The 25,537-nt window shown below is 36.0% G+C and overlaps 2 protein-coding genes across 14 annotated transcripts in view; both read right to left on the reverse strand.

Annotated features, from left to right (window-relative positions):
• Window positions 1-25,537, reverse strand: part of LOC118555525 (ankyrin repeat domain-containing protein 26-like) — a 511,611-nt gene that overhangs the window by 160,004 nt on the left and 326,070 nt on the right. The gene's annotated exons all lie outside the window — the stretch shown is intronic.
• LOC118533185 (coiled-coil domain-containing protein 7) overlaps window positions 1-25,537 on the reverse strand; it is a 142,563-nt gene that overhangs the window by 5,315 nt on the left and 111,711 nt on the right. The window contains 3 exon segments of the mRNA XM_078073997.1: window positions 5,166-5,197; window positions 22,442-22,536; window positions 24,391-24,476. Coding sequence (XP_077930123.1) covers window positions 5,166-5,197; window positions 22,442-22,536; window positions 24,391-24,476 — 213 coding nt within the window.

A 25,537-nucleotide genomic window follows, 5' to 3' on the forward strand; every position in this document is an offset into this window, starting at 1 on the left:
CTATATGATAATTGTCTTTCTCTGATTGACTTATTTCACTTAGTTCCATCCATGTCGATGCAAATGGTAGATATTCATCCTTTCTAATGGCTGAGTAATATTCCATTGTATATATGAACCACATCTTCTTTATCCATTCATCCACTGAAGGACATCTCGGTGTCTTCCACAGTTTGGCTATTGTGGACATTGCTGCTATAAACATTGGGGTGCAGGTGCCCCTTCAGATCACTATGTTTGTATCCTTTGGGTAAATACCTAGTAGTGCAATTGCTAGGTCATAGGGTACCTCTAATTTTAACTTCTTGAGGAACCTCCATACTGTTTTCCAGAGTGGCTGTACTAGCTTGTCATTCCCACCAGCAGTGTAAGAGGGTTCCCCTTTTTCTGCATCCTTGTCAATGTTTGTTGTTTCCTGTCTTGTTAATTTTTGCCATTCTAACTAGTGTGAAGTGGTATTTCATTGTGGTTTTGATTTGTTTTCCCTGATGCTGAGTGATGCTTTTGAACATTTGTTCATGTCTGTTATCCATTTGTATGTCTTCTTTGGAGAAGTGTCTGTTCATGTCTTCTGCCCATTTTTTGACTGGGTTATTTGTTTTTTGGGTGTTGAGTTTGAGAAGTTCTTTATACATCTTGGATACCAGCCATTTATCTGTAATGTCATTTGCAAATATCTTCTCCCATTCTGTGGGTTGCCTCTTTGTTTGGTTGACTGTTTCCTTGGCTGTGCAGAAGCTTTTTATCTTGATGAAGTCCCTAAAGTTCATTTTTGCTTTTGTTTTCCCTGCCTTTAGAGACATGTCTTGCAAGAAGTTGCTGTGGCTGATGTCAAAGAGGTTACTACCTATGTTCTCCTCTAGGATTTTGATGGATTCCTGTCTCACATTGAAGCCTTTCATCCATTTTGAGTTTATCTTTGTGTATGGTGTAAGGAAATGGTCCAGTTTCATTCTTCTTTATGTGGCTGTCCAATTGTCCTAGCACCATTTATTTAAGAGACTGTCTTTTTTCCATTGGATATTCTTTCCTGCTTTGTCGAAGATTAGTTGACCATAGAGTTGAGGGTCCATTGTCTTGCTGCTTTTAAATTTTTTTCTTTATCCCTATATTTTGTAAATTTAATTACAATATGTCTTGGTGTCAGTCTGCTTTTGTTGATTTTGATGGGAGTTCTCTATGCCTCCTGGATCTGGGTATCTGTTTTCTTCCCTAGATTAGAGAAGTTTTCAGTGATTATTTCTTCAAATAAATTTTATGCTCCCTTTTCTCTCTTCTTCTTCTTCTGGGACTCCTATAACACAAATGTTATAACCTTTGATGGAGTTACTGAATTCCCTAAGTCTATTCTCATGTTGCATAATTCTCTCTTGTTCAGCATCATTGCTTTCCATTATTTTGTCTTCTAGGTCATTAATTTATTCCTCTGCTTCTTCCAGCCTGCTGTTCATTGCATCAAGGATCTTTAACCTCATTTATTGCACTTTTCATCTCTGATTAATACTTTCTTAATTCTTTTATCTCGGTGGTAAGGGTCTCACTGATGTGTTCCATTCTTTTCTCAATCCCGGTGAATATCCTAATGATCATTGCTTTAAATTCTCCATCAGGCATATTATTTATATCTGCTTCACTTAGATCTCTGGCCACAACCTTATCTTCTTCTTTCATTTGGGATACATTCCTCTGTCTTCTCATTTTTTCTGACTCGGCCTTGTACTGTGTGCTAGAAAAGCCAGTTATGTTTCCCTCTCCTCTTCTAAAAGTAAGGGCCTTATGAAGAAGAGGTCAGGTAGTGCCCAGGGCCTAGAGGTTCAGGGAGTGCCTACAGTGTGTTGTATGTCTTCTGCTCTTATGTTCTGGCTGCTCTATCCTCCAGGTCAGTCGTTTCAGAGGCTTTCTTTGCCAGCTGTTGGCAGTGTTTGCTGAATGTGGTTAGTTTTAATTAAGTGTACTCTGATCAGCTTGTGAAATGAGACCTGTCACCACCTCCACTGGAACTGAGGCCCTGCAAAACTCTCTGATTGGTAGATGTGATGTGGACAGGGGTTTGTGCTGGTCTTCTGGGGGATGAGCCAACTGTGCCAGGACTGAGGTAAGTGTTACTGAGAAGGGCAGTTCCACTGGAGTACAGGGGAATGGCGCTTAGTGTAAACAAGCTAGGCCACCAGTGTCCACATTGCACTACTTCCTGCAGGTGGTTCTGTGTTTATGTTGAGGGGTGGGGCAGGGAACTAGTGACCAGCTGCTTTGTTCCCAGAGAGGTGTCTCAGTGAATGCTGCCTCTCAGGGACATGCTCTGAGAAAAGCAAATAATCTCCCCACTGTGTGCCCCAGGCACTCTTCGGATAACTGTTTCTATGTTGTATGTCCACAAGTTGTTTGCCTGTCTTCCCTCCAAGAGCAACACACTGCCCTCTGGGCTCTATCCCAGCCAAGCCTGTTGACCTTTAAAACTGCAGGCTTTAAGCTGTGCTGGTTGCAAGAACTCATGAAGTTCAGCCCCTTTTGTTTTCCAAGCCAATGACTTTGAGGAGACCTTCCCCTTGTACATTCCACTGCATGCTCTTCTCTCTCTTGCCATTCTCGATGACCACAGCTGCTTCCCCTCTGCCACAGCCAAGATCTGTTTCTCCCCTAAACCACATCTCTGCACGTCCTATCTTCTTTGATGTGGCCTCTTCCTGTAGTTGTCAGTCTTCAGGTTGGTTTCTGTGGTATTTAGGATGATTTGATAGTTACCAGGTTATATTCATGGAATGAGGTGAGTCTAGGGTCCTCCTATTCTGCCATCATCTTCCTGTCTTCTCTCTTGCTACTTTAATTTTTTTTTTTTCTTTATCAATACTTTTTGCCATTTGATTACCATGTGTCTTGGTGTGGACCTCCTTGGGTTCATTTTGTTGGAAGATCTCTGTGCCTTCTGGATCTGGATATTTGTTTCCTTTCCCAGATCGGGGAAGTTTTCAGCTATTGTTTCTTCAAATAAGTTTTCTGCCCCCTTTTGTCTCTCCTTCTGGGATCCCTATACTGAAAATATTATGCTTGATGAAGTCACTGAGTTCCTTAAGTCTGTTCTCATTTTGCATAATTTTTTTCTCTAACTTGCTCAGCTTGATTGCTTTCCATTATTGTCTTCCAGGTCATTTATTTGTTCCTCTGCTTCCTCCAGCCTGCTATTTATTCCATCATGTGTATTTTTAATTTCAATTATCATGTTCTTGGTCTCTGCTTGGTTCTTTTTAATCTCTTTGTTAAGGGTCTCACTGATGTCTTCCACTCTTTTCTCAAGTCCAGCGAGTATCATTATAATCATCACTTTAAATTCTCCATCAGGTATAACACATATCTGTTTCACTTAGGTCTCTTGATATGGTTTTGTCCAATTCTTTAATTTGGAACACGTTCCTCTGTCTCCCATTCTGCCTAAGTCTCTTTGTCTGTTTCTGTGTTTTAGGAAAGTCAGCTACATCTCATGCTCTTAAAAGTGGCCTTATGAAGAAGAGGTACCATAGTAGCTGCACTGCAACATGCCCTGTCCCAAGGAACTGATGCTCATGGGGTGTCTCTTACATGTGTTGTGTGTGCCCTGCTGTTGTGTCCTAGCCACTTTTTTCTTCAGTCATCTGCAGAACTCTCTGCCTATTGTTGACAGTGTTTGGTCCCTGGCTGTGGTGGAGCACATTTTACAAGGTACACACCAGTCTGCTAGTGAAATGAGACCTGCCACTGCTTCTGTGGCAGTGGACCAGTGCTGCATGGGTAGGGCACACAATTTTAACAAGGTTGCAGCTTGGGCTTCCATAGGGCCTGCCACCACTGCCAGGACCAAGAGGACCAAAATGAGTAGACCAAAAAAGGAGGTATTGGTGAAGTTTGCATGGGTCTTCTGGGGAAAGGGATCCACAGCACTGGGACTGAGGCAAATGGGAAGTTTGGGTCTACTGAAGGGTGAGAGGGTGGGGCTTAGTGTAAGGTACTGAATGTTGGCGTCATGCTGGTTCCTAGAGATGGCCTTATGTTTATGCTGGAAGGTGGGGAAGAGTGAAGGCACCTAACACCTCCTTTGTTCCTGGAGGGGTTTCCCTTTGATTCTCACCACTCTGAGATGAGTAAATAACTCTCCCTCCCATGTATTCCAAGCATTTTTCAAACTGCTGCTACTATGCTGTGCCTCCATAAGTTGTTTATTGTGCTGTCTCATTAAAGACAGGACTCAGCTTCCTAATACCCTTGGGGCTCTCTCAGAGCCAACCTGCTAATTTTTAAAATTCCAGGCTTTAAGTCCTGCTACTTGTAAGAACTCACAAAATTTGGAGCCTCTTGTTTTCAAAGTCAAATGTTACGGAGATTCATCTTCTCCGTGCAGGCTCCCCAGTGTAATGGTCTGCTTCTCTTCCCTCTTTTTACTCACAGTGTCCCTTCCTCCTGGGGACAGTCCCACATGCATGTTTAGCTTCCCACCATGTCCTCACCCTGCCTACCCTCTTCAATGTGGCCTCTTCTCTACCTTTAATTGTGGAGTTTGTTCTGCCAGCCTTCAGGTTGTTTTCTGGGTTATTTATGCTGATATGAGTGTTATCTAGCTATATCTGTAGGATGAGCTGTGCTTAGGGTCCTCCTATTCTGCCATTTTCCCAGCCTCCTTCCATTGCTTTTTTATATCTATTTTATCTTCAGCCACATTTTGGAATTATATCATTAATAAATTTGTGTATTATCTTGCATTTTTTCAAAGGAAAAGTAATATAAAAATAATTATACTTTTGTCTATCCACTTATGAAAATGTTTGTAGCTTTTTTCATTTCTTTAATCATTTAACAAGAATTTCATAAAGAGTAGTAAAAATCAATATCCTAGTTTAATTGAGTTGAGCTGGAATGCCTGCATTATTGTCCACATAACAGTGTCTCAGTTTGAAATAGATTTATTTTATTTGATTAAGGAAGTTTACTTTTCTTTCTATTTTATTGTTTTGAGTAATAATGAATATTAAATTTTATTAATATATTCCTAGTACATAAAATGAAAGTACTTTAAATCTGGAAAAATAGTACAATACATAGACCTATTAGTTTTCAAGGTCAAAATTATTCATTTAAAAGTTGTTTACAGATATTTCTTTCACTTGTTAACAATTTTAAAAGAAAATAATGTAATTTACCTGGCAAGCCTGTTTCAGTTGTTCCTGAAGGACTTTTTCTCAATTTCCGGAGCATGTGCTCCTTTCTACGATGTAATATGAGGGAGAAAATGCATTCATTTTAGTATTTCTGTTTCTATGAATTTATTGTTACAATTATTATCTTTCTAAAATACACAGATAGCCAAGATGATGACTGGAGCACACACATTACTTGCACTTTTCTCAGGAATAATGGTGGATAATTTCTGCAGCTGAATCTTCCTATTGATTTTCTATAGGAAAGCTGACTTGAATCTGATAAATTATTACTACAGTAAGTTAAATATTTCATTTCTTCTTTTCTCTAGGCCTGAAATATTTAGATACAAACATTTCAAATTTTATGAAAAGAAGCAACTCTACTCTTAGCAGAAAATAAACATAGTTTTGACTTTGTGAGAATGAATGGATTCTGTTACACATGAAATGTCTCAGCAATTCTCCATCAGATGAGAGACAGTTTGAGGAATCATATCTAAAATCCCCAGCTCTGTTTCCTGTATAGCAGGGCAAGTACCTACAGGACAGACCCTGCCACACATAAAAACTACAAACCCTGAACAAAATATAAATATCAACACTGGATAGCAACCAAGAATAGGTAGATTCTTGAGAGAAGGTGATGCTTGGAAGAAGAAAGAGTCCTAGGTAAGATTCTTGTTTCCTGGCTTCTAGTCTGAGGGCAAGCCCTACCTGAGCCAGACAGGGCATCTAATAGCTGATTTAAAAAAAAAAAAGAGTTTTTACACCTTGCAAACCAGAGGAAGGAAATCAGGGCAATCATAACCACTGAAAAACTTAGGGGAAGTCACACAAAAGAGACAATGAGAGAAGGAGACCCAAACTCTGTATAAACCCTTCCCAACCTGCCCCCGCCAAGCCCTGAACCACATATGCATAGGGAAGACCAAGCAGCCTACCAAAACCTAAAAGAACTGAAATGCAATTTGAGCTGCTTCCTAAACACAGAATTTTCATTTTGCATCCAATAATGTTAAGTATATTAATGCAAAACAAACAAAAATAAGCCATACCAGAAGAATATAGCAGAATCCAGAGTTTGAACATGATATTCCCAATATTCAGAATACAATTCAGAATTACTTGACATTTAAAGAAACAGCAAAATGAGACTTACTCATAAGATAAAAACAATCTACAGAGAGTGATCCCAAGATAGATTTGATTTTAAAATTAGTGTACAAGAATTTTAAAGCAATTATAACAATACCCAAAGTAAGGGCAAATATGTTCATAATGAAGGAAATAATAAAAATTTCAGCTGATTATTATGACCTATAAAAAATAGCCAATGTAAATTACAGTAGAGAAAAATACAGTACCTGAATTTTAAAAATTTAAAGGATGAGCATAGGTGCAAATTGGATAGGACAGTGGAAAGAGTCAGACCATTTGAAGATACATCAGTAGAAAATACCTATCTAAAGACATAAGAACAAATATTTTAAAAATGAAGAGGGACTGAGGAACATTTGGAATACTATCAAATATCTAACATGTAATTGCTTTCTCATAAGGAAAAGAGAGAAAGTGATAGAAAAAATGGTTGAAAAAGTAGCTGAAGATTTCTCAAATTTGGTAAGATTTACATACTCAAGATGCTCAGCAAACCCCAAGTTGATGTATATAAAGAAAATCATGCCTACACACATCAGAGTGAAATGTTGAAAACCAAGTGAAAAGAGAAAATCTTAAAAGTAGACGAAGAGAATGCCAAATTACATGAGAGAAATCTTGATTTAAATGACTGCTTCTCATCAGAAAAATATGAATTTTAAATGAAAATGGAAAACCATCTTCAAAGTGTAGAGTAAATGTTTCTCTTCTGAAAGTGTTATTTTAAGAAATGGAAGAAAGATTTAAATCTATATTTTTATTCTCATTGAAATTTGAGAGGATACAAATACAACATCTATAAAAACAGAAAAAGGTAATAATGAGGACAAAAGCCTTCTAGCTCCTGTTCAAGAGATCTCTGTCTAGGACTATAATGTACTGTGGAAACTCACATTCATAAATAGGCACAGAAATGAACAAGCCATCTACTGGGACTAAGTAACTTCAGAGAGGAAGACCAATTTGAATGATACAAAGAGGTATCCCCACTAAGGCAGATCTAAAGGGACAGACAGAAAATAACTACAAGAAAACAGAACTCAGAAAGCTCTGATGGATGCAATTATAGCCATAAATTAAGAGCCCCTGAGATTATTTTTTAAACATAGTTTTGAACTTAAAATGTCGAGAGGGAAGACACTATTGGATTTCCTGGAAAGACGGCAGAGTAGGAGGATCCTAACTTCACCTCATCCCACAGAAACAAACAGATAACACATCAGTGCAAATAACCCAGAAAAAGACACAAAGACTGGCACAACAAACTCCACAACTAAATGTAGAGAAAAGGCTACATCGAAGAGGGTAGGAAGGGTGGAGACACTGTAGGGACCTAAATGGATAGTGCGCCATCCATGGGAGGGAGTGGTCTGTTGGCACAGAGAGGGCTAAGAAATAGACTATCACGCTGAAGACCCTGAACAGGGAAGATGAATCCCCATAGCATTTGGCTCTGAAAATCAGGGGGGCCAGATTTCATGAGTTCTTACAACCAGCAGGATTTAACCCTAGAATTTTCAAAAATCAGTGGCTCCACTCTAAAAGAGCCTGGAGGGTATTAGGAAGCTGAGTCCTCAGCCTTAAAGAGAAAGCACAACTGCTAGTAAGATACAGCTTAGAAGCAGCAGTTTCAAAAATATTTGGGCATATAGGAGGGAGAGTTAGTTAGTAATCCCAGACTTCACTGAGGAACTTCTCCAGGAAAAAAGGAGCTAGCAGGTGCCATTTCCTTCCCCATCCCACAGCATAATCACATAGCCACATGTGGGAACCAGCCAGGCACTGGCGTTCACTACCTAACTTCCCTACACCATCCCTTCCCCCCTCCAGCTGAGGCTGCCTCAGTCCCAAAACTGTGGGTCCCCTCCCCAGAAAACCAGTGCAAACCATGCCAACACTGCATCTCCTGAATTCTTGCAGAGGACAAGTGCATATTATTAAGACTGCACTCCCCTGAGCAGCTGTGGCTGGCTCAGTCTCAGCAGTGGCTACGCACCCCTGTGGGAAGAAGACAGACACAGCCTTATTAAAAGAGCATGCCCCACTACTTTCAAGGGCAAGAGATGTAACTGACTTTCCTAACACACAGAAACAGACACAGAGAGTTAGGCAAAATGAGGAAACAGAGGAATATGTCCCAAATTAAAGAACAAGACAAAATCATAGCAAGAGACCTAAGTGAAACAGTTCTAACTCATAACCTAAGTTCTGCCTGATAATTTAAAGTGATGATTATAATGATATTCAGTGGACTTGAGAAAAGAATAGAAGACGTCAATGAGACCTTTAACAAAGAGATTAAAAAGAAAACAGAGATCAAGAATATGACAATTGAAATTAAAAATACACATGATGGAATAAATAGCAGGCTAGAGGGAGCAGAAGAACAAATAACCTGGGGGCGCCTGGGTGGCTCAGTTGGTTAAGCGACTGCCTTCGGCTCAGGTCATGATCCTGGAGTCCCTGGATCGAGTCCCGCATCGGGGTCCCTGCTCGGCAGGGAGCCTGCTTCTCCCTCTGACCCTCCCCCATCTCATGTGCTCTGTCTCTCTCTCTCATTCTCTCTGTCTCAAATAAATAAATAAAATCTTTAAAATTAAAAAAAAAATTAATAACCTGGAAGACAGAATAATGGAAAGTATTCGAGCAAAGTAAGTGAGAGAAAAAAATATGTATACAAAATGAGAACAGACTTAAGGAACTCAGTGACTTCATCAAGCATAATAATATTCACAGTATAGGGATCCCAGAAGAAGGAGAGACAAAAGGGGGCAGAAAATTTATTTAAAGAAATAATAGCTGAAAACATCCCTAATCTGGGAAAGGAAACAGATATCCAGATCCAGAAAGCAGAGATCCCCCAACAAAATCAACCCAAGGAGGTCCACACCAAGACATCTGTTAATCACAATGTAGTGAGAAAGAGAAAATTTTTTAAGCAGCAAGAGAAAAAACTATTACATACAAGGGAAACCCCATAAGGATATCAGCTGCTTTTCAGCAGAAACTTTGCAGGCTAGAAAGCAGTGCCATGATAAATTCAAAGTGCTGAAAGGGAGAAATCTGCAGCCAATAATACTCTATTCAGCAAGGCTATAATTCAGAATAGAAGCAGCGATAAAGAGTTTCTCAGACAAATAAACACTAAAGGAGCTCATGACCACTAAACCATCCCCACAAGAAATATTAACAGGGACTCTTAGAGTGGAAAGGAAAGACCATAAGTGAGAATATGGAAAGTACAAAACACAACAAAAGTAAAAATAAGTCTATCTGTAAATATCAGTGAAGGGATTCACAAAATAAAAGGATTTATAATATGACACCACATACCTAAAATAGGAGAGAGTGAGAGAGTAAGGAATGGGTTCCAATTTAAGTGACCATCAACTTCATACAGATTGTTACATGCAATGTTCTATACAAATCTAATGGTAACCCCAAACCCAAATCCAGTAATAGATATGCAAAGAATAAGAAAAAGAAATCCGAGTGTATCACTAAAGAAAGCCAGCAAATGATTAAAGATAGCAAGAGCTAAAGGGATCAGAGAAAAACTATAGAAACAACCAGAAAACATGTAACAAAATGGCAATAAATATATATCTATCAATAATTACTTTGAGTATAAATGGATTAAACACTCCAGTCAAAGGACATAGGGATACAGAATGGATAAAAAAACAAGACTCATCTATTTCAGACCTGAAGAGACCTGCAGATTGAAAGTGAGGGAATGGAGAAACATCATGCAAATAGATGTCAAAAGAAAACTGTAGTAGCAATACTCATGTCAGACAAAATAGACTTTAACAAGATTGTAATGAGAGGCAAAGAAGGACACTATATAATAATAAAAGTGGGCAATCTAACAAGAAGATACAATTGTAAATTTTATGCACCCAACATGGGATCACCAAAATACATAAAATGGTTAATAATAAAAATAAAGGAACTAATCCATAGTAAGAAGAGAATTTTAACACCCCACTTACATCAATGGACAGATCATCCAAACAGAAAATCAACAAGGAAACAGTGGTTTTGAATGAATGACACATTCATGAATGTGTGAATGAATGAATGACACATGAATGAATGACCAGATAGATTTAACAGATATATTCAGAAAATTCCATTCTAAAACAGCAGAATACACATTCTTTTCAAGTACATATGGAACATTCTCCAGAATAGACCATATATTAGACTACAAACAAGTTTCAAGAAATTCGAAAAGATCAAAGTAGTACCCTGTACCTTTTGTGACCACAACGCTATGAAACTAGAAATCTACCACAAGAAAAACCTGGAAAGACTACTAATATATGGAAGTTAAATAACATGCTACTAGACAATGAATGGGTCAACCAAGAAATCGAAGAAGAAATCAAAAACTACATGGAGACAAATGAAGCAAAAACAGAACAGTCCAAAATCTTTGGGATGCAGCAAAGGCAGTTCAAACAGGAAAGTTTATAGCAATAAGGCCTACCTCAAGAAGGAAGAAAAATCTCAAATAAGCAACCTAACCTTACACCTAAAGGAGATAGAAAAAAAAAAGAAAAAGCAAAACACAAACCCAAGAGAAGGGAATAATAAAAATTAGAGCAGAAATAAATGATACAGAATTAAAAAAAAAAAAAACAACAACAACAATAGAACAGATCAATGAAACCAGGAGCTGGTTCTTTGAAGAGATGGACAAAATTGGTAAACCTCTAAACAGACTCATTAAAAAAAGAGGACTCTAATAAAACAAAATCACAAATGAAAGAGGAGAAATAACAAATGACACCACGGTAATACAAAAAATTGTAAGAGAATATTATGCAAAATTATATACCAACAAATTGGACAACCTGGAAGAAATGGATAAATTCCTAGAAACATATAACCTACCAAAAATGAAGCAGGAAGAAATAGAAAATTTGAACAGAATAATTACCAGCAAAGAAATTGAATCAGGAATCAAAAAAATCCCAACAAAGAAAAGTCCAGGACCAGAGGACTTCACAGGCAAATTCTGCCAAACATTTAAAGAAGAGTTAATACCTATTTTTCTCAAACTATCCCCAAAAAATAGAAGCCAAAAGAATGCTTCCAAAATCATTCTATTAGGCAAGCATTACCCTGATACCAAAACCAGATAGACACCACAAAAAAAGAGAACTGTCACCCAATATCTCTGATGAACACAAATGTAAAAATCCTCAACAAAATACTAGTAAACCAAATCCAACAATACATTAGAAACATCATTCACCACAATCAAGTGTATTCCTGCAATGCAAGGTTGGTTCAATAATTTCATGATGCATGACATCAATAAAAAACATATGATCATTTCAAAAAATGTAGAAAAAGTATTTGACAAGGTACAACATCCATTCATAACAAAAATCCTCAACAAAGTAGTTTAACAAGAACATACCTCCACATAATAAAGGCCTTATATGAAAAACCCACAGCCAACATCATACTCAATTATGAATAACTGAGAGCTTTTCCCCTAAGGTCAGGAACAAGATGTGGATGTCCACTTTCATCACTTTTATTCAGCATTATACTAGAAATCCTAGCTAAAGGAATCAGACAACAAAAAGAAATAAAATGCATCAAACTGGTAAAGAAGAACGAATTTTCACTATTTGCAGATGACATGATACCATATATAGAAAACTCAAAACACTCCACAAAAAAAACTACTAGAACTGATCATTGAATTTAGTAGGGTACAAAATAAATGTATAAAAAGCTGTTGAATTTCTATACACTAATAATGAAGCAGTAGAAAGAGAAATTAAGAAAATAATCCCATTTAGAATTACACCAAAAACATAAGATACCCAGGGATCAATTTAACCAAAGAAGTGAAAGACCTATACTCTGAAAAGTAGAAAACATTGATGAAAGAAATTGACAATGGCACACAGAAATGGAAAGACATTCCATGCTTATGGACTGGAAGAATAAATAGTGTTAAAATGTCTACACTGGGATGGCTGGGTGGCTCAGTTGGTTAAGCGTCTGCCTTCGGCTCAGGTCATGATCCCAGGGTCTTGGGATTGGGTCCCACATCAGGCTCCCTGCTCAGTGGGGAGCCTGTTTCTCCCTCTGCCTGCCACTCCCCCTGCTTGTGCTCTCTCTTTGACAAATAAATAAATAAAATCTTTTAAAAATAATAGTAAAATAAAATAAAATGTCTATACCATCCAAAGCAATCTACAGATTTAATGCAATCCCTATCAAAATACCAATAGTATTTTTCACAGAACTAGAACAATCCTAAAATTTATATGGAACCACAAAAGACCTCAAATAGCCAAAGCAATCTTGAAATTGGAAAGCAAAGCAGGAGGTATCACAATTCCAGACTTCAAGTTCTATTACAAAGCCATAGTAATCAAAACAGTATGGTACTGGCACAAAAATAGACACATAGATCAATGGAACAGAATATAAAACACAGAAATAGGCTCCATGATTATAAGGTCAATTAATCTTCAACAAAGCAGGAAACAATATGCAGTGGGAAAAAGACCTTCTCTCCAACAAATGGTGTTGGGAAAACTGGACAGCAACATGCAAAAGAAAGGAATTGGACCACTTTCTCACAGCATACACAAAAATAAACTCAAAATGGTTAAAAGACTTAAACGTGAGCCTGAGACCTTAAAAATCCTAGAAGAGAACTCAGGCTTTAATTTCTCTGACATTGACCACAGCAAAATGTTTCTAGATAGGTCTCCTGAGGCAAGGGAAATAAAAACAAAAATAAACCGTCAGGACTACATCACAATAAAAATTTTCTGCACAGTGAAGGAAATAATCAATAAAACCAAAAGGCAACCTATGGAATGGGAGATATTTGCAAATGACATATCTGATAAAGGGTTAGTATCCAAATAAATAGAGACCTGATAGAACTCAACACCTAAAAAACAAATAATCCAATTAAAAAATGAGCAGAAGATATGAACAGGTATTTCTCCAAAGAAGACATCAAGATGACCAACTGAAAAACAAAAAGATGCTCAACATCACTCATCGTCAGGAAAATGCAAATCAAAACTACACTGAGATATTACCCTCATACCTGTCAGAATGACTAAAATCAAAACACAAGAAACAACAGGTGTTGGTGAGGATGGGGAAGAAAAGGAACCCTGGTGCAGTGTTGGTGGGAATGCAAGCTGCAGCAGCCACAGTGGAAAACAGTATGGAGCTTCCTCAAAAAGTTAAAAACAGAACTACCTTAGGGTCCAGTAAATCCCAATACTAGGTATTTACCAAAAAAAAAATACAAAAACACTAATTCAAAGGGATACATGCACCTCTATGTTTATTTCAGCATTATTTACAATAGCCTAATTACTGAAGCAATTCAAGTGTCCATCAGTAGGTGAATGGGTGTAGAAGATGTGGTGTGTGCATATATATATATATATATGATGTAAGTGACACCAGCTTCATAGATTGTTACATGCAATGTTCATAAGAACAGAATCTTTCCATTTCCAACAATATGGATGGAGCTAGAGAGTATAATGCTAAGCATAATAAGTCAGTCAGAAAATGACAAATACCATATGATTTCACTCATATGTAGAATTTAAGAGAACAAATGAACAAAGGCAAAAAGAGAGAGAGAGGCAAACCAAGAAACAGACTCGTAACTATAGAGAACCAACAGATGGTTACCAGAGGGGAGGTGTGTGAGGGGATGGGTGAAATAGGTGATGGGGTTTTAAAGAGTACACTTATCATGATGAGCACTGAATAATATATAGAATTGTTGAATCACTATATTGTGAAACTAATACGAGGCTGTGTAATAACTATATTAGAATTAAAATAAAAAACAATTTAAAAAAGTCAAGAGGAAGTGGAAAGGAGAAAGGCTACTTTTGAGAATAGATTTAGAACTATTGTCAAGTAAATGGAATAAATATTTCATAGTACAGAGCAAACACATAAATAGAAAACAAGACCAAAAATATAGAAAACTTAAAAATTAGATCTAGGAATCATAATATTCAAATATTAGTTTCATAAGGGTAAAAGAAAAAAGATAATAATAAAATAAGTAGGAAAATAAAACTTAGTTGATTAAATAAAAAAAAAATTAGGATCTGGTAAAATTTCTATACTTCAATGAGAAATAAAGATAAGAAGTAAGAAGACTGGGTCCCAAATAACATCAAAGTACTATACCCACCTGAAACTCTCTACCCAAATTTTCCAGGAGAGAAAAATAATATTCTGTCATGTTTAAGCTATTGAATTGTACAAGGTCTCTCTATATAGCAGCCTAGCCTATTTACTAATAAAAATAGAGTTAAATAAAGCAAATCTAGATTTAATTGAATTTTATATAAAGAGAGAAAGGGAAGGGAGAGAAAGAAAGGGAAGTCTCCACTTATGGTAGACTAAAATGGCCATAAATTCTTTATAGTAGCTCCCCTCAAATGTGGAGTCCATTTCTTCAACTCCTCAAAACTGGACTGCCCTGTGACTAGCTTTGGCCAATAGGATACAATGAAAATGGCAGTATCTGAGGTCTGAGCTTATTAGGCCTCAAGACGTCTTCCAGGTTTGTTTTGCTCTTGCTGCTGGGAATCCTTCTGTAAGATACCCTGGGCTAGCCTCCTAGAGGATAAGAGACTAGAAAGAGGTCCCATCTGTCACAGATGCCCCAGCTGGGATTTCATATATATGAATAAAGCTATCTAAGATCATCCAACCCAAGCCAAGCCTTCCCAGAGAGAACACTTAACCAGTCACTAAGAGAAATAATGAATATCTGTGGTTTCAAATCACCAAGGTTTGGAATACTTTGTTATTTAAGAAAACATAACTGGTATACTTAGCAATAGAAAATGTGTATTCTTTTATGTCATTAGAACATTTACAAAAATTGAATACTGGGTTGGATTATTTCCACAATTTTTCCCACTCTATGCCACTCTTGTGAATTTTGGCTAACCTTATGACTTCCTTAAAGAATGTGGTGGAAAACTTTCAATCCGACAGTCTCTAACAAGCTTTACAGGTTTTGCTTTTGCCAGTGTGGAGAATTGATATTGGAAGCTGAAAAACAGGGTAGGGACTCTGTTATGTAATTATAGAACAATTAACAAAACTCAGGCCTAGAGTAACTTGCAGGGTTAAAAACATACCTAATAAACTTGTGGATCTGGCTAAGGAAATTTCCAGCCAGAATTCTAAAAATACTATTCGGCTTATACTACTGAAATGCAATAAAGTTATTGCAAGAGAAATAAACTAAAGAAAGAACTGTTCAATTTTAAAGCAGATATTAGAAGACATATAGAGAATCCAGGACAGTATCTCCAGCCCACAAAAGAAATTCTCAAAGTAAGAAATTACTTTAGGGCAAAGATCAAAGTCATAGTACTGACAGTAAAATGTAGCCGCAGAGTCAAAGTCAAATCAAGGGTGTAACTACAAGACTCCCTGTTAAGACCTCGGAAACACTTAAATATTCTTTGTGGATCCTCCAAAGACAAAAGAACTTGAATAATCTTGAAGGTATTGTCCTGTAGAAGCCTGACATACTTTAAGTAAAAAGAAGTCTATTTCAGAAAGAATTATGGTTGCAGCTTTGGGGTATAAGAATGAACAGTAACATACACAGAAAACAAATTTTTAAGAGAAACACCATCATATTAGACTAAAAAAGACAGCGACGTTTCAAAATGAAAAGAGATCTCTAGGTCCCCAGTAATAGATGAATAGGAAGCAGGCTGAGTGAGCTATTCAGCTGCAAATGTGGGCAATTTCTTATGGCAAAGGAATGATGATTCAGAGAGTAGAATATATGTACCACACTGCAAAATAAGAGCCACTTTATTTTGGATTTAGGAAATCATTCCCAGGGAGCAAAACTAGACCTCAATCAAAGTACATACCCCACCCTGAAAGTCAGGAGAACTGGTGACTTGTGTCTAGTTAGATTTCAGGATTGCCTTCTGTTTTCCCCCTATTTGAGTAACAGTGTCTATTGCAATTATCCTATCCTTTTCTCAATAGTATGTGTTAAGTATGTGTTGGGAGGGATAGGGTAGGGTAACTTCCCTTTTTAGATAGCAGATCTCCAGATCAAGAAGAGCTCTGCCAAGAACCCGTATCTAGACCTGGTACAGATGATAAGACCCTAGACTTTAAGATAAAACTAGAGTGTAATGAGATTTTAGAAGGAAGGGGTGAGCACATTTTGCCTGTGGAAAAAACATTAACATGTGGCCAGAGGAAAGATTATCACAGACTATTTCCAAAAATGGCCATCTATAATTTGTCCCACTCATACATACATATATATATATATTCTACTTCTCTCATCAAGACTCTTTTCCCTCCCTGTGAGTCTGGGCTGGCTCCTAACCAATAAAATGTAATGGAAATTATGTTCTCAGGCTTCTGAGCTCAGATCATAAGAGATCTTGCAGCTTCTACTTTTGACCTATTAGATTCAAGCTGCCATGGAAGGATGCTTGGGCTTGACTATTAAATGATAAGGAATGACATGAGAAAGATTCAGTCCTTAGCCATTCCACCAACCACCAGACATCTGAGGAATTAAAAATGAACAAAAAGGGGGAGAAGAAATTAATAAAGATGAAGATTAAAGGAATTAAATAGAAAACAGTAACAGCAACAAGAAATAAGACGGAACAGTTAAATGAAACCTAAAATCAGTTAGTTGAAAGCACCGGTAATACACAATCGCCTGACAAACCTGATTGAGAGGAAAACAAACAAAAAACAAATACTTCTATAAATGAAAAATAAACGGAAAAAGAGATACAGGAAAAAGAAAACAAAATAAATCCTAAAATAGCATAATGTAAACTTCTAACCAATGGCTTTGAAAAAACCATTAAAAATGGACGAATCTATATTAAAATAGATGCACCAATAATCTCAAAAGGAATTGGGACAAGTGGTCAAAGAGCTATCATTTCTTTTAAAAAAGGCTCCTAAATGATTTCTATATAATCTTCAAATTATGTCTCCCTCATTAAAAAAAAAGTCCTTTTTAAATTCTGACTAAATGTACATTTGTTATATTAATTTGAAAAGATCAATATTTTTATAACATTAAATTTTCCCATTTGGCAACACTAAAATTTAGATTACAAGAAGTACTACTTACAATTCCATCTTAATAAATTCATATAACTTATAATTAACTACTTTATCACTGAGTTAAATTATTCCAAAAACCCTCTAATTGTTCTTCCTGACTGCAAAATCCAATCTGTACCCCAAAATTCATCTTTCATAAAGCTGGCACAGTAATCTTAATAAAAAATACCAAATGGATCATTCTTAATATTCTTCAATAAATCCCCATTTCTTACTCAAAATACAAACTATTAATACCATCCATACTTGGCCTCTCTCAGGATTCCTACTACTCTTCTCCTTAATCCAAAAATCCTATCATACTCAAGCACTTGAATTTCTCTGAATAACCTCTGTTCCCTCGGGTCTTTGTCTTTATACATATTATTTCTAAATAGAAATCCTTCCTGTTTTCTAACACCATATTCTCAATTGCTATGTCATAATTCCCTTTTTATATTGCATTTATTATGTTGGAATTAGGGATATTATGTATCAACTACGTGCTAACATATTCAGCTTTGAAATTAATATAGTCAATTATCTCAATTTTTTTAATAAATTCTTTAGAAGCCTTAGATTAAAAAATTCAGTATTTTTATCAAGTCTGCACCTTCTATATTACATTATATTATGATATATGCAACAAATTTATTCAATTTATTCACGTACATATAGAATGCAATTATAGTTACTGTTTATATATTTAACATCCTTAATACATAAAGAGTAAGTACTTTTTTTTTTTTTTTAAAGAGTAAGTACTTTTAACAGAAAGAGTTCTTGGCACTATGCATAGAAAAGACAAGTTAAGTTTCTATAAACTTTAAAAATTGATGATCCTTGAAAAGAAACAATAAATGGGGAGATCACATTTGCAAGTATGCTCTTAGTCATTTTAGCCCCACCAAAAAAATAGAGAGGATCCTGGGCTATCCAGTCCAACCAGGGTACATCTTATAACTCTTCAAATCTGGTCAAGTTATTTAATATCTCTGAGTTTCCTCTTCTAAAAATGGAATACAGTAGTCTCCCCTTATCCATGGTTTTGCTTTCTGCAGTTTCAATTACCTATGCTCAACCACAGTCTGAAAGCAGTTGACTATAGTCAGAGATCAATAGTACCTTAATGCTATGGCACAATGCCTATGTAATTTCACCTCACTTTATCTCATCATGTATACATTTTATCATCTCATGTCATCACAAGGAGGAGGAATACTGTACAATGAGATTTGGAGAGAAATCACATTCATATAACTTTTATTGCAGTATATTGTTAAAATTGTTCTATTTTTATTATTGTTGTTAATCTCTTACTGTGTCTAATTAATAAATTAAATTCTAGCATAGGCATGTATGTATCTATGTATGTATAAGAAAAAGCACAGAATATACAGGGTTTGGAACTATCCACAGTTTCAGGCATCCCCTGAGGGTCTTGGAATGTATCCCTATGGACAAGGGAGGACTACTATGATAGTAATTACTGCTAAGCCTACTAAAATATGGCATATGTGATTTGACTCAGAAAACAGTCAAATATGTAAAATATTTCTATATTCTAAAATTTTAGGTTACAAAAAAATATGTCCTCATCCATATGATTAAGCTGCCAATTAACCCACCTAGTGGATAGTTGCCTAAAGTAAATACACTCTATTTTTCTAACAAATAATCTGAAAAGCAAGTTAATAGAATAACAAAACACTTTATAACATTTTATCTAAGCATGATTTTGAATTTTTTTTTTTTTAAGATTTTATTTATTTGCGAGAGAGACAATGAGAGACAGACAGCATGAGAGGGAGGAGGGTCAGAGGGAGAAGCAGACTCCCTGCTGAGCAGGGAGCCTGATGTGGGACTCGATCCCGGGACTCCAGGATCATGTTCTGAGCCGAAGGCAGTCGCTTAACCAACTGAGCCACCCAGGCGCCCCAGCATGATTTTGTTAAGTACAATTCTGCTAGTCCATATGATGTCTTTGATGAAAAAAGACCCTTTGTTCAGGCAAATGCAGCCATATGCCAGGGTACACAGTTGGCAAACCATGGGCTGGATTTCAACATCTGCTTTTCCCTTAACCCACTCCCTGCACAATTGTACAAAGTAAGGGCAGCCTTGGGTCCAAATGGATTATTTAATCTACATCCTTGAAAAGAATGTTAGAATAATTACTGGAATAATGATCCTCTAAAAGGTACACAACCAACAGCAACAAAAAACTAGTTCATTTAAAAACTAAAATAAAGTTTTATAGGACTTATTAAAACATTTTAAAAGCATTATAATTACTTGAACAGATAGATAATAATACCAACTGATTCTATTATCCATGCTGCCCGAGGAAGCAAAACCAAATATATTTTCGCTAACTGCAAATGCTGAGTAGGGTTCAGAGAACCTTATTTGCAGTTCAGATTTCACTACCAATTTATTCTTTAACCCCAAGCAAGTCACTTTTTAGCTTCTATTGATCTCTGCAAAATAGCCTAGATCAATGATAGTTCAGAATAGAGTTTGGAAGAGGAAAATAAATTCCTTTAAAATTCTCATTAAATCCATAGACCTTCTCCAGAAAAAATTATACTTACACAAAAAATTTTGACTTTAAATTCAGACAAAAAAGAAATTTTAAATGACATTAGCTGCCACAGACGGAATGTTTATGCCCCCCCTTCCAATATTCATATACTGTAACCTAATCCCCATGTGATGGTATTTGGAATCACCTTTGGGAGGTGATTAGGTCATGAAGGTATTACACTCATGAATGGTTTCATGCCTTTATAAAAGAGGCTCCAGAGATCTCCCTTGCCCTTTCTGCCATGTGAAAACACAGAAAGAAGATGGCCTTCTATAAACCAGGAATTTGGCTCTCGCCAGACACCAAATCTGCTGGTGCCTGATCTTAGACTTCCCAGCCTCCAGAACTGTAAGAAATAAATGTTATTTAAGTCACCCATTCTTTATCAGAGAATCCTACTGTGGTCTGAATTTTTGTGTCTCTCCTCCCCTCCCCCGCAAATTCATATGTTGAAGTCCAGTGCCCAGTGTGTTGGTATTAGGATGTGGGGCCTTTGAGAAGTGATTAGGTCATGAGGGCAGAGCCCTTGTGAATGAGATTAATGTCCTTATAAAAGAGGCCTGAGAGAATGCCCTTGACTTTTCTACCATGTGAGAAAGAATAAGAAGTCTGCAATCCAGAAGAGGGCCCTCACCCCACCATATTGACACTCTGATCCTGACCTTCCAGACCCCAGAACTGTGAGAAAGAAATTTCTGGGGTTTTTAAATTTCATTTTATTTTTTTTAAAGATTTTATTTATTCATTTATTTAGAGAGGGAGAGAGAAGGCGTGCACACACATGAGAAGGGAGGGGCAGAAGGAGAGAGGGAATTTCAAGTAGACTCCATGCTGAGCATGGAGCCCCACACAGGGCTCGATCCCACAACCCTGAGATCATGACCTGAGCTGAAATCAAGAGTCAGATGCTCAACCAACTGAGCCACCCAGGCACCCCAAATTTCTGTTGTTTATAAACTACCCAGTCACTGATATTTTTTTAAAACACTCTGAATGGACTAAAACACAGTCCAAATGAACTAAAACACTAACTTCTAATATTAATTATATAATGGGATTACAATAATTTGATTAATATACAAAATACTGTTCTATATAAAAGAAAATGGTAAATGTGGTAGGCAGAATTCTAATATGGCCAGCATGATCTCCATCCCTGTGGTTATGCTCTGAATATTCCACTCCCTTTGAGTATGGGTGGGACCTGTGATTTGCTTCTAGCCAATAGAAGATAACAAAGTGATGAGATGCCACTTACTTTATTAGATTGTAGTATATAGCTAAAGTGACAAGATATCATTCTCATGATCATGTTACATTATTTAAGGCTCTGTCTTTGCCAAAAAGAGAAATCTTGGGCTGGCCTTGAGGAAGAAGCAAGCTGCTGTGATGTAAACTGCCTGTGGAAAAGGTCCCATGGCCAAGTGCCTCAGTCCTAGGAAGGAACTGAAGTTTGACACATCCACTTGAGCTTAGAAGAGTACCCTAACTAATAGAATGGAATAGAGCCTACCTAACACCTCAACTGCCTTTAGTGAGCATAGGACCAAGCTAGGACATAGCTAAGCCTGCTCAGCCTCCTCCTAACCCACTCAAACCGTGAGACGATATAAGTTGTTTTAATAACTGAAAAATTTATGGTAACTTGTTATGCAGAAATAGAAAATTAAGACCATAAAGCTGAATATTTTATATTCAATATCTCAAGTGGTACTCTCATTTTCTTCCCAAATTTACATTACCTGATTCTTAAAGCATTCAGGTGCATGCTTGTGGGACCCTTAACTCCAGCCACTCACTGAAATGAGTGGTATGATGCTCTGGCTGTTATTTAAAAAAGTTTAACTTGTACCAAAAAAAAAAAAAAAAAAAAAAAGTATTCCAAAGTCAAGATGAAATAAAAGGTTACTTACCTTTCATTGGATCACATAAAAAAGAGTGGGCTCTATAGTTCACAATTACTGAAGGGCTTTTTCTTATTTGATTTTTATAACTCTTATATCTCCTTTTTGAGATAGAGAAGATATTGTTTTACCCATTTTACTGACCAAAAATATAAAGCTCAAGTAGTTTAAAGGGACTTGTCCAGTGTCACAGAACTTAGTAAGACCCTGTTTTAACTCCCAATCTGATCTTATTTCCTCCATGCTATTACCTGTAGTTGAGTAAACCATGGTAATCTTCATAACCTTGACAATAAACATGCTTGGATTTACCATTTTATTTTCTGAAACTTACTGAGAAAAGTCAACCAACAGGGAAGAAATATCTTAGAAAGAACTTTAATAGACACATACAAATATACACACATATACATACACATCCCTATGTTCACATGCATACTAATGTTGTCTACACATATAATTATCAGAGAATATACTAATTAAATTTAGATGCATAGAGAGAGTATGTGTTCTTACCTGGACTTGAAGCAAATCTCCTTTTATTTTAAAGACTTTGACTAGAGATTTCTTCCTGTTATTAAAAAGGTTTTTAAATATATCATGATATTTTAAATTGCATGACTGATTTCTTGAGTAGTACTTAAACCATTTTTAAATAAAATTTCTCAAAAGAAATTCATATTTTTAAGAATCATAATCCATATAAATGATAAATAATTGAATAATATTTCTCAAGCTAATTTCTCATTGGTATGATTAAAATATGGAAGTGAGATAAGGCAAGGATTTTCAAAGTACATTGATCATTTTTTCCTCTCTGGTCATCTTTTCTTAAGTTTTCATTTAAATTCCAGTTAGTTAATATACAGTGTAATATTAGTTTCAGGTGTACAATGCAGTGATTCAACACTTCCATACAACACCCAGTGCTCATCACAGTGCACTCCTTAATCCCCATCACCTATTTAGCCCACCCCCTTACCTACTTCCCCTCTGGTAACCGTCAGTTTGTTTTCTATAGTTAAGAGTCTGTTTCTCGGTTTGCCAACAACACAAGAAACAGTAGGTGTTGGCAAGGATATGGAGAAAGGGGAACACTCTGACACTATTGGTGGGAATGCAAACTGGGGCAGCCACTCTGGAAAACAATATGGAGCTTCCTCAAAAAGTTAAAAATAGAACTATCCTACGATTCAGCAACTGCACTACTAGATATTGACCCAAAGAATACAAAAATACTAGTTCAACAAGATATATGCACCCCGATGTTTATAGCAGCATTATCTACAAAGGCCAAATTATGGAAACAGCCCAAGTGTCCACTGACTGATGAATGGATAAAGAAGATGTGATATGTGTATATAGATATACAAGTGCACTTGTGATGAGCAGTGGGTGTTGTATGGAAGTGTTTAATCACTGTATTGCACACCTGAAACTAATATTGCACTATATATCAAATAACTGGAATTTAAATAAAAACTTAAGAAAAGATGACCAGAGAGGAAAAAATGATCAATGTACTTTGAAAATCCTTGCCTTATCTCACTTCCATATTTTAATCATACCAATGAGAAATCAGCTTGAGAAATGTTATTCCACACACACACACACACACACACACACTGGAACACACACTGGAACATTACTCAGACATTAAAAAGAATGAAATCTTGCCATATGCAACGATGTGGATGGAGCTAGAGAATATTATGCTAAGGGAAATAAGTTAGTCAGAGAAAGACAAATACCATATGTGGAATTTAAGAAACAAAACAAATAAGCAAAAGAAAAAAGGAAAGAGAGTGGTCATCTTTTCTGAGACAAAGGTCAAGGCTGTTTGTCCATCGAATTTCTTTTCAGAATTTGTAAAACTCTATAATTGAATTCACAGTTTCTTTTAAAAATACTTTTATATTAGGATTTGACTAAAGCAAATTCAAAATGCAAAAAAATATTTTATATTACTAAAGAAAATATTCACTTAATAAGGCCACTTTACAATAATCCACATGCATAAAAAATAGATAATTGATTTTATAAAATAAGTACAATCAAGAAGTAGAGTAAAAAAAAGAACAGCCCAGACTAAAGAGTTAATGTGCAAATCACCAATCATTAACCAAACCATCAAGGAAACAATGTAAATCCTTTTGTCCCTAAAATGACTTTCAGATTTAATTCTGTTTACTTATTCCTTAATATCTTGTGTTTCATTCTCCTCTAACCCCCCTTTAGCTCTTTCTTCTTCCCTCCTCAGTCCTCTCCCACCATCATATCCTGGTCTGCTTATAAAACTATGTATTACATAGTGTTATATCTTTTAGAAACTGTTAATAAGTTATGCTTATATGACCTCAAATTGTATAAAATGAAAATACAAATTAACAAGGAAAAAATATTAACATGTAGCTTTATGTCTTACTCTTCTGAATCCTCAGGTTTTCCTTTGTCTTTTTTCTTCTCAGTTTTTATAGTTTTCTTTGTCCTATTGTACATTGACTTTGTTTTCTGTGTAATTTTATATGAGCCAGAAATAGATAGTTAATGAGGTAATAAATTAGACGGAAATAAAAGATAATAAACATTACCAAGATTTCAATTTTACTTTGAGAATCACTATGCTATGTTTCAAGGAAAATTATCTAAACAGAAGCAAAACAAAATTAAGGATACAGTCGGAATGTTTCTTATGGCAATTTACTCTATATATAAAAAAATTAAGTTCCCCTGGCAAATTACAATCAATTCTTCTATAATATAACATATGCCTTCCTGAAAATCATCTCACTATGAAAAATCATGCACTAAAGGACTTCAGGATATATGAGAGAAATGAGGTATGGTGCCCAGCATGCAAAAAACACTGTCAATGATACATTTTAAAAAAAATAGAAACCTAATAAAAACAGTTGTTTTACACAGTTAAATGATTTAAGAAATACTTAGTATGAGAAATATAGCTAGCTCTTTATCTTGAGGAAGACTTGACACTTGTTTGTGGAAATGAGCATTGAATAGGTTGCAACTTGTTATTGTGGTTTTGGAAGAAGGGTTATCTAAAATCGGACAAAAAGTTGTAACAGATGTGGACTCGTGTGGTATACTAAAAACATGGTGAACCGAGATAGTGTATAGAGTAAATTTTCTGCTTTCACCTTGTACCTTTTGCAGATGAAATTGTACATAAACATGTAAAATTCATATTTGGTTCAAATTGTTTGTGTTCAAACAAATTTGCATTTCAAAGCAAATACAGGAGAACTAACCACATACTTTAAAGTATTCTTGAACTACTATGTAGTACCAGATTGTTTTATATAAGAAATTGAGAAAAAACTTAACCATTAGATTATTGAAATTTTTAGATGGCCTTAATAATAGAGACATATTAAGGCACACATTAGGTGTTTATTTCCTGTTTTATACCAAAACTCCCAATAGACACAAATTCAGCAGTGGCAAAGTTCTCTCACAAGTTAAACAAAAAGTGTAATAATACCTCATAAAATATGAAAAATAAGTATAATTTTTAATGAGAATTGTTAAGGTCCCCAAATAACTTTCTAGTT

This window comes from Halichoerus grypus, chromosome 6 (genome assembly GCF_964656455.1).
Source record: "Halichoerus grypus chromosome 6, mHalGry1.hap1.1, whole genome shotgun sequence".
NCBI lineage: Eukaryota > Metazoa > Chordata > Mammalia > Carnivora > Phocidae > Halichoerus > Halichoerus grypus.